The 10,682-nt window shown below is 45.4% G+C and overlaps 1 protein-coding gene across 1 annotated transcript; it reads right to left on the bottom strand.

Moving 5' to 3' along the window:
* Positions 1-1,989: 1,989 nt before the first annotated feature.
* ndufa9a (NADH:ubiquinone oxidoreductase subunit A9a) lies at positions 1,990-9,188 on the bottom strand. The gene is made up of 11 exons (XM_049026309.1): positions 9,039-9,188; positions 8,098-8,268; positions 7,837-7,934; positions 6,331-6,422; positions 5,732-5,873; positions 4,801-4,903; positions 3,179-3,249; positions 3,016-3,092; positions 2,721-2,816; positions 2,508-2,574; positions 1,990-2,254 (listed from the first exon to the last, which is right to left on the bottom strand). Exons 1-11 carry the CDS (start codon positions 9,091-9,093, stop codon positions 2,084-2,086), a joined length of 1,143 nt encoding a protein of 380 aa, XP_048882266.1. The 5' UTR covers positions 9,094-9,188; the 3' UTR covers positions 1,990-2,083.
* Between the last annotated feature and the right edge of the window lie 1,494 nt (positions 9,189-10,682).

Below are 10,682 nucleotides of genomic sequence, written 5' to 3'. Positions count from 1 at the left end.
AGTTTGCCATATCAAGGAGGCTGGCTGATCAAGGCACAAGTGGGAAACCTGTCCAACCACCACCACCTGTTGTGAAGATAAAACCAACTACTCTGCCTGTCTTCCAGGGAAGTAAGAGAGAGTTCTACAGGTGGAGAAAGGACTGGGAGAGCCTGCAAAGGCAGGGGGAGCCCACTGGCTCACCTGAAGTTCTGAAGATTCAGCTTCTGGAGAGTGTGAGCGAGACCATTGCAAAAGAATTAAGACTTTCAACCTATACAACAGCAGCTGACATGTTCAGGGTCCTGGACAATAGATACGGCAACAAGTCCACCATTACAGTTGAAATCCTCGAAGAACTAGACAATATGCCTCCAGTGAAGGGGAACCAGCCGAGGAAAGTCATTGACCTGATTCAATCTGTGGAGAAGGCACTGGCAGATCTGACAGAGCTGGGGAACGTGGGAGCCATGAAAAATCCATTAGTCATCAAGTCCAAGTACATTGAAAAGAAATCAATTCATTCTGAGAAAAAGGCTGGCACCCTGGCATGCTGGCACCCTGGCACGCTGGCACACTGGCATGCTGGTACACTGGCCTTCAGTAGCACAAGTGAGCTCTGGAGTGCAGGCTGTTGAACACGTAACATTGCTTATAACCACAGTAATGCAAATTTCCTGCATTCATTAGAAACAGCCGTATGTAATAACAGGGTACCTTAAGAACATGAGTACAATTCATTTCATGTCACTTACTTGGTTCTGCAAGGCCCTGTTTGGAATAGTTCCAATATTTGTCTTCGTCATTTTGGACTCTCTCGCCACGTCAGGCCATTGAAGAGCCCTTCCTTCTGAGTAAACTCAAGGATCTGTCATTATATTTACTCATAATTACGCAATGTTGGACTTTTTCAGGGAAAGGTAATGCATAAGCAGCATTATGTCCACTTCATTCCAACTCCCCACAGTCAGACATAGACCATCTATAAAGAGCTTTATTGATATTAAGCATCGTACCTCCTAGGTGAGGTGGTCCTAAGACCAGAAGGATAACAGTCATTATCGGACGCAAATACAAGACTACAGTGTTGTGACTTATGTAAAAACCTGCAGTTCAACTTGAAATATGCTTGATATGATTGCTGTTACTATCAATGAGATCAATAATCGAACAATCTACCAATTAATCTGAAGATTCATCTGATATATCAATCTAAAAGTTACTTCACTGCTTTTGCATGACCTATCTATACGCCCTCTGAAATGATCATAATTCTGATCTTTGCTGTTGGATTCACTCATTGACCATGTGGCGCGTTTCTGGGAAACAAAAATAAGTGTGTGGAAATGTCTTGTATTCCATAGAAACTATATTCAGCAAAAGCAAACGATTTGTCAGCGCTGCTTTATATCAACTCGGCAACACCACTGACTCATTTGACAAACTATTGGTGAAGTATATAGCCAAATATAACAATTTTGAACTCCCAATATCATATTATTGGGTGAGTTTGTCAAACCTGACTGGCTTCTTTTAAGATGCATTTACTTTTTTAATTTCAATGGATGCTGTTAGAGAAATATGTACTTTTTTTATTGTCATTTTGCTAGATGCCATTTATTAGAAATAACACTCTGCAGTAGCTTGATCTTAATTTAGCAATAACCCTTCTTAAGAACTGTCGCTTGAATATTTCCACCCCATACATGGTGATAAACAATGTTGAATGTTATTTGCATATCCTGTTTGTGTACCTCAATAAACGATACTGCGAGGGGAGTTCCTCTTTAGAGGTTGGCTGTGTCAGGCTGAGAGGCCGACACCTCGAAGTCAGGACCGGACTTCCCTTGCAGCAAGTAAAAAGTCATGGCAGCTGTCTGTGTTGTTCTGTGTTCAGAGGCTGGTTAGTTTCTTTAGAAGAAGATAAAACCCTAACAGATGCTTTAACCAAGTAATCGTGGCAGATCTGCTTGAAATACAACTCGAAAGACCTAAATGAAAACAACAACCTGACCTTTAAATAGGTTTTATTTCTTCTGATTGAGTGTATATACAGGTAGCAGCTGACAGAGCAAACAAACACACAAGTCAGCGCCTTCCCAGGCTAGAAATCCACTGTCTTGGCCGGCTTGGCCTCGTCCAACTCGGCCTCAAGCCAGCGGTAGCGGCGGTGACGCCTCAGGACCTCGATGGCCTTCTGCTCCACGGCGGATGGGACGATGCCCAGGTCCTCCAGGCCGGGAAGACCAGGGTACTTCATATCTGTGGTGTGGAACTAATGGGGAAGAGGAACATCAATGAGCCCGGGAACTCCCAGGAAAGAGAGAAGAGATGCACCCTGATGGAAACACAGTAGAGAAATTACCCCCTGATGTAGCAGAACCTGCTGAGAATGGGTAGCACCGACTTAATTAAACCCACTAAAATGCTGATGGGCAGCGCCAACAATGAAATCTGAAGAGGACTGAGCAGCTTGCTGGAGCCCGAAGACCCAAACAGGCAGCCCGGTTGTCTCTGGAGCTCCTTACCCGGTCCACTTTGTCACGTGTCGTCCATGGTTCAAATGGGTTGAGCTCAAAAAACCTTGCAACGAAGCTAAGAGAGAGGGGAGAAATTATACATTTCGAATGATGACGGACAAACAGCACAGTTTCTGTTGGCTCGAGTCCCGATTTCTTCCATCACAACGTGACTGAGGAGTGCAAATCCAGTTGAGCTTTTCATGCATGGCCCATACGTACTGGTACAGAGGACGTGGCACGGGGTAGGGCACAAACGGCCTGTGAGCCACGGCGTAGAGGTACTCCACCAGATCATGCAGCAGGTAGCGATGGGGACTGAGGAGAGGGAGTTAGTGGAGTCGTTAGCCTGAGAGGGCAGGCTGGCCTGCAGCACACGTCAACATCATCATCCATAAAGGAGCGAAACCAATCATACAGGAGCCTGTAATTGCCACAAGGACACATGTACCTGCCGACTGACACAACCTCGGGTGAGAAATGCTTCCCATTATCAAAAGGGGAAGTTAACACTTACCCAACTAGAGCATACGTCTTCCCATTGGAATCTGGATCTTTCACAGCACTGACGATGGCTTTGGCAACATCCACCACCTGGAAAGAGGGAGTCGGGGGGGGGGGGGGGATCAGCTCATGCAGACATGGGCAGCAGGCAGTAAATTGCATGCTTCAGCACTCACATGGACAGGCTGCTTGACTGTTTTCTTGCCCAAGGCGATTAGGGGCACAGCCTTTCCAAACCAACGCATGTCTGTCAAAGACAAAACACACTTATGTTCCCTTAACAGACAAACAGCTAAATCTGATCTATAGCCAAGTACAGAGGTCCGAGTCATAAGGTGCATTATGAAGCCAAAATTCATCATCATAGATGGCGCTACGATTCCGGTCCCAATGTGATGCTTGTGCAACCTGTTACTAAATGAAAGATAATCAAGAAATCAATTATAAAAATATCACTGTATATCCCAGCCAAGTAGAAATTAACCAAACTTAAGAATGAAGAAACAAGTCTGAGGTCTGCACAAATTTTACTGTTCAAATGCAGAACTACTTACACGAGGCGCTGCGCAAATACGCGAGTCTGATGGCCTGAATGATAACATTAAAAGTCTAGTACATTCTAAACAAACAGTAATTTACATTTTGCATGTCAAATTACTTTGTCATTTCCTATCAAGACCTTTTTATATAATATACAAACCATCCTAATTATGTCCCAGTACCTACAAGGATACTGCTATATGCACTGGGAGCACGACGTTTTGGACCCATTTTTTAAAAATGCAAAATTAATGGCATGGGAAAGTTTAAAAGTTACTGTGAGAAACGTGAGATTTCACAGCCAGAGAGACAGTTAATACATGAGGCTGCTTGCTGAGACGAAGATGCACGACGAACACATGCAGAGACTTTCAATATTATATATATATATATATATATATATATGCACCCTCACACACACACACACACACACACACACACACACACACATACTATGCACATAATACATATAATATATAAATATTATATCTTGGGGTATTCAGGAGTGAGGGAAGGAGTGAGAGGGAGATTGACGGAACGGGCTGCTTCGTTATGTCGTGGCGATGAGGGAGCTGAGCAGGAAGGCGGAGCTTACTACATTCCTACACTCACCGGGTAGTGACCGGAAGAATGAGATCACGGATACAAGCGGACAAAATGAGCTTCCTTTGCAAGGTGTCTGGGCTCAGCCTTTGAGAGGGTGAGGAGCTCGGACATTTGGGAGGGGCTCAATGTAGAGCACATCGAAAGGAGCCAGATGAGGTGGTTTGGGCATCTATCTAGGCTCCCTGGGGTGGTGTTTCAGACCTCGGGGCAGACACCGGACATGCTGGAGAGATTATATCTGTCAGCTGGCCTGGAATGCCTTGGTATTCCGCCAGTGGAGCTGGAGGAGGTGGCTGGGGAAAGGGAGGGTCTCAGAATCCGTGCTTAATTACCGCCCTTGCAACCCAGCCCTGGATAGGCAGCAGACGATGGATGGATGGATGGATGGACGGACAGACCAGTCAGCAATGGAAAATCAGATTTGTGTCTTACTGAACCAGCCCTCTGAAATCCGAAATATTTTTAGTGATATCGGGCTGATAACGATAGTGAGTGTCAAATCGGTGCCATCATTACACAATATCTACAATATGTCACTCCAACCCTGTACCAGGTAATGAATGGATGTGTGTGGTTTCTAAATATGGTAGATAATAGACAGAGTTAAAAAAAAACATAAATAATGTCAATAGCATCATCAAGAAGTTCATACTGGCAAAGTGATTGAAGAACCGGTCCTCCCTCCCAAACATCTCTGATGGCTTCATGATGATGGCATCTGGGAACTCATCCCTCACAGCGCTCTCCCCCACGGCCTGCAGGGGGCGGGAATGAGGCACGGGGGCGGGAATGTGGCACAGGGTCATGTTCTCTGCCTGCTGACATTTAATACCATGCCAGCAAACAGTGCAATATGCAACGCAAGAGTATATGGATATTAAACAGACTGTGTAAGCAACAAATCTTCATAACTATAAAATTTTAAAACAGTTAAAACAATATAAATAAGATGCTGTTTTTTTTTTAACAGTAACGAAACACAAAGACAAGACTTTCGGCTATTTTTTGACAGCGTTCACAAATCTTCATGACTTTCTTTCTATAAAGAAATTGAGTTTCTTTATAAAATTGACTTATTTACCAATTATTAGACCCAGACTTGTAAAGCACCTCATTTAGGCACATTACACAGGCCTGTAAGAAAATTAATCGCCACCCTTCAGATCTGAGAATTCGCCAGTGCAGTGATATAAAATGCGTTTAACAGACAAATGAGTTTTGCATGTAGAACATACTGGTGCACCTTCATACGCAAGTAAAAACGTGAGTCAGCCTTGTTTACCGCACCTGACGCACCCTGCAGAGATGACCCGGCCCCAATGATTTTTAGAGTTAGCTTTTCTCAGCTTTCCCATAACTGGACTGACAATAATGAATTATTGCTATTTTTATCCCATTCAGCTTGTTATACTTTCATTGCGTGAAAACAGAGTAGAGGTTCGAGATCTTAAGGTGGCACTTAACACTTTTACTTGGCAACGGTTATCTGCCTGTTCACTGCCAGGCACAGCACACTGACTGGCGGGGCAGCAGGGCAGAGAGTGACGCGTCATTCAGGCACCGCTGCCTGGCAGCCCGGTCACCTTGGTCCTCAGGTTCTTGGAGGGGCTGCGGATGTCTGCGTTCAGGTGAGACACGTGGATCAGCTTGGCGATGCCTGCCTCCCGGGCCGCCTTGGCGATCTGCTGGGGGATCGTCACGTTGACGTGCTCGAACCCGTAGTTCCTTTTGGAGAGTGAACAGCAGGGGGTTCCATGTCAGAGTCACATGACCTACCCAGTTACACTGTAACAGGAGACGAAGGCACACAGCTTCTAGCCCTGGAAGCTTACATTGTAATACAATTCCTAGCCTTGATAACTAAACAGTGTCACATTACAGGCGTCCCACCTCTCTGGGGAATTCTGGGAGTTTCCCCACATATTTCACCTTCCCCGACACTGATAGCTACGGCCTGAGAAACAGGCACTCGGTGGATGGGCTGCAGTCACTGACAGCTATTACAGAGCTCGCTGCTCTGCCTAATAAATGCCGAGATTTCTCTCCGCATTCCGACTCATGTCTGCTGCATTGAACAATACCATGCAGCAGCGGGTATCACAGTGGCGCCGAGTGACAGAGAATGACGCAGACTCCTCAGCGAACAGAGCGCCCGCAGCTGCTGGGACTCTCCAGGACTCACCTCGTCTCCCACTCTCTCCCTACCAGGTTGATGACCACGTCGGAGTGAGCCAGGGCATGCCTGATGGACTCCTTGTCTCTGGCATCCCACTCCTGAGACACAACATGGGCAGAGGGCATTAGGACCGCACGTCCTCCACTGCAAGTCATGGCTCAATGTCACACAAGCTAAGGCTTCTGAAATACAGGACCCTCCATAATGACCGGGACAAAGGCATATAATAAAAATGCATGAAAGACATATATAAAAAATTATATATTATATATGCATACATACACTGAGTACATATACACACACAACACATATACATACGCATTGTGTGCGTTGCTATACACACCTGTGGGAAAAAAAATGGAGACAACTCTATTTTTAAACAAATCTGCATTTTTATATCCCGGTTTATTAGTGGTTCTGCTGGCAGAAGGTTACACTGAGCAACAGGCTGCTTCCTGGCTCAGAGTTTCTAAGACAGCAGGACTCAAGAACAAGGTGAAGCAGGAGACACTGGCAGTGACCAAAATCCAGCCAGGCAGAGGGCAGAAGCCACCGTCTAATGCCAGAGATGACTGTCAACTTATCAGGCAGTTTCTCATGAATCGGAGGATGACTTCAAGTGATCTTCAATAGGAATAGGAAACAGTAAGTGCAGGTGTGAAGTGCACTGCCAAGACAGTTTGTATCAGGCAGGACTGAAGTCCCATAAAGCAAGGAAGAAGCCCTTCATTAATGAGAAACGGAGAAGAACCAGGCTGCAGTTTGCAAAAAAAAAAAAAAAAAAAGTGTTATAGAGACACACAGCCCTACATTGAGAAACGAGTGACGCAAACAATTGTGATGTGGTCTCAAATTTTTCCACGGCTGTTTGTGTGTGTGTGTGTAATTCTTTAAATATATGTCTTTTTTATGGTTTTATTAGCCTCTGCACTCCACAGTTTTAGATTTGTAATCAAACAACCCATTTCTGGTTTTAATTAGAGGATGTTTCTTGTTTATTAAAGGATGTTTTTTGTGCTTTTTGGTTTTACCATGTAGAAACTGAAACACTCCTTATACATCATTCTCTTCCACTTCAGGGCATCAGAATGTTTTGGACAAATTGCTTTACAGACGTTTCCCAGTATTCAGGTGTGTTTCACAGACTGCCAGTGCCACAGTCATTATGGGAGGCACTGCAGCTAACGGGCCATCAAGCAGCATTTCATGCAGCATGTACTTTTCTGTACTGTACTGAGTAACTCATACTGGGTCACTCTGAAGGCACAGTGGCTCGAACACCGACAGGGTTATGGGTCGACTCCCACCTCCAGCCTGTGTGGGGATTGAATATTCTCTCCGATTTTCCTCCCACGGGGCACCGATATGCAGTTAGGCTAACAGGTGCCCATACATTCTGACATTCGGACTCCCTGGGAGGTTCCCGGGAACAGGCTACAGGTCTCTGCCGTAGCCCTGACTGGGTTATGTGGCTAGAAGATGGGTGGATGGATGGAGGATGTTTATATTCACCATGAAAATGATCTGTCCCAGGTCCGCCATTGGTCTGAGGTACATGATGTCATACTGATCACAGCGATGGGGAATCACAATCTGGGATCCAATTCGCCCTGTGGACAACAGCATAAGTATGGAAGTCAGACCCCTACTGCCTGAATGGGGAGGGGGGATCTGTGTGTCATCAGATAAAATAAAATAACCTGCCACCTGGCAACACTGGCCATACTCCTGCTGGCTGGTATTTTAAGAGCCACAAGACCAGCTGAAACTCACCCAGACGGCCGACCACATATCGGCCTAAGAAACCGGTGGCTCCAAAGACAGTGGCTGCGACTCCACTGACCGAAGAGCGCCCCTCTTTCCCGTGAGGGATAACGGCATGGTGGACCTCGCGCTGCTGGACAGTCACACAAACGGCCGGCAGCACCGCTGGGGACGCAGCGCCTGCAGCGGAGAAGCAGAACTGGGCTAACAGACCAATCAGCGCCAAGAAACTGGCCCTAGAATCCTCACCAGGAGGCCTGATGCTGTATAATAGCAACCCGGGCTTCCAGGTTTATCTCACTGCCAAATGGTTCTTACGCCGCCACAAACTGTAAGCAGCTGTGCAAGGCACAGTTTTAATGTCTGAACTCGTTTTTTAAGATCATCCTGTGCTTTAAAGCTTCTTGTGGCTTCTGTAGATGTAGTCAAGCCAGAACTGGGAAAAGCAGATATCTAATGTACGGTACCAAATATATCCTATCGGCCTCATTCAAATCACAGACTATCTGTAACCGTGTGTGTGTTACGCTTCATAGTTGAAATCATGAAATCAAGCACTCAAAGAAACCTTTGACTGCTGTACATACAATACGATATTAATGACCATTTCGGGTCAGAACAACAAGCAATTTACCTATGCTTTGTAGCGGTATATACAGGGCCATGCAGCATGTCTTATAAAGCTACATATGAACTTTATGGATACAAAACACTTGGACTTGCATGCTGATTTTGCATTTCCCATTCCTGACTGCTAAATACGCTGTTAGATAAATTAATGTGAAGGACGGGCTAAAGCTAAATAACACTGGGCACCGCACAGGCCTGGTTTGAAAATACTGCAAAACGCAGAACCCAATAAATGTTACTCGCATAAAACGCGATGTACAAAAACTGGTGACTCATACGCCTCTATACAGATTACTTTAGATAATGATACAAACACTTACTGGAAAGTCTGGAAAGGACACTCGTAGGACGGCAGACAAGAACACCGGCCGCCATGTTTCCAGTGCAGACGCGACCGGTCTACGGCGTCACTCGTAGGCCAAAAAACATCCGTAACGAAGTCGGGTGTCGAGTTACCGCGGGATTCACTTTCCTGAGGTCAAAATGACAATTACTTTAATTTAATAATTAAATTACTTTGGTGTGATCCATCCGTTTGTCCACAACGTATCCTGGACTTTGGTGTGGTGTAGGATTTCATTATACACTTTGGTAATCCTTCCATACTATTTAGGCCTATTAATTTTAGATCTGTTTTCCGTAGCTTACTGTCAATGTGATGAATACAGTAAACTTAACTGTGATATACCGGACTCAGAATTCTGCATTGTCATTGGCCAAATGTGCATTCGACAAAACACTGATTGGCTCACTCCTAATAGCAGCATCAGTACAGAACAACAAAGACAAATGTGAAAGGTCAATTAATGAATAAGACTAGAGTGTAGTAATACTTTAGAACAGTTTTTCTCAAACCAGTCCTCGGGACTCACAGACGGTCCACATTTTTGTTGCCTTCCTGCTCCCAGGGAATTGGGAGAGAGCAAAAACAAGGACTATCTGGGGGTCACTGAGGACTGGTTTGAGGAACAATGCTTTGGAAATTGTAAAATTAAATCAAGTAAAATGTGGGCAAAATATACCTCCAGACCTGAATAAAATGTAAAATAAGGTGACGGTGTGTAAACAAAATGTCAGTTATTAAGGAACAGCACGAGAACGCAACGTAAACAGACGAAGAGTCCAGCCTCCGCTCATGGGAAGCAGCTATTTTTCAGCCGTAACGTTCATGTCTGTAGGGCTCTGTACTGTGTGCTTGATGGTAAGATGGGCAAACAGGGCCGACTGGGGTTTCGGATGATGCCTTCAGGTCAGGGACGGATTATGGGTTGTGTGGCCCCTGGGCAATACGTTCGCGAGGCCCCCCCCCCCCCCCCCACCACAACCACCACAATTCAAGGGCCCTTGGCAGCCAAACGCCCTCCCTATAGGGTCAGGGGCCCTTGTAGGCAGAGGATCAAAGAATGTAGGCCCTCTAAAATAGACAAACAAAAATACATTGTTGATAAGTGTTGCAAATTGTTTTGGGCTAGGGGCCCCACGGGCCCCCTGCACCCCAAGGGCCCCTGGGCAGTGGCCTCGCCTCCTGTCCACGTTTATAAAGGGCACCGTGCTCAGTTTTGAATTCCACAATAAGTTCTTTGGTTTTTTTTGTGTGTTGAGGTTTCCACAAGGCTGTAACTTGGGCTGGTTTTTATTATTGGCAGGGTATATAAATCCACCCATCTCCCGTAATTTACTCTCATGACTTGATATCTTACCATCAACCTGTCAATTTCAGGGCCTCCACCCATGTGCTGCTTTACCATCACTAGAGGCCAGCAGAGAATTTGTCTTGTTCGCAAACTTGCTAACAGTGTTTGTGCTGTGGATGTTTAAACGGAAAAGATGAATATCCGTATGCTGACTAAATATTTTATTTTCATTCAGTCAGTTGAAATGTACATAAGTTGCTCTTCCCGTGACACATTATTTACTTGAAATAAATTAGGCCTTGGGGCGGCATGGTGGTGCAGTGGTTAGCA

Source organism: Brienomyrus brachyistius, chromosome 1 (genome assembly GCF_023856365.1).
Source record: "Brienomyrus brachyistius isolate T26 chromosome 1, BBRACH_0.4, whole genome shotgun sequence".
Classification (NCBI taxonomy): Eukaryota; Metazoa; Chordata; class Actinopteri; order Osteoglossiformes; family Mormyridae; genus Brienomyrus; species Brienomyrus brachyistius.
This window is presented reverse-complemented; position numbering and strand designations above follow the sequence as displayed.

Coding starts and splice junctions, on each gene's coding strand:
- ndufa9a (XM_049026309.1), bottom strand. CDS start 9,093: ATGGCGGCCGGTGTTCTTGTCTGCCGTCCTACGAGTGTCCTTTCCAGA. Junction 8,269..9,038: donor TGTCCTTTCCAGACTTTCCA/GTAAGTGTTTGT, acceptor TCTCCGCTGCAG/GCGCTGCGTCCCCAGCGGTG. Junction 2,817..3,015: donor AAGACGTATGCTCTAGTTGG/GTAAGTGTTAAC, acceptor CCCTCTCCTCAG/TCCCCATCGCTACCTGCTGC.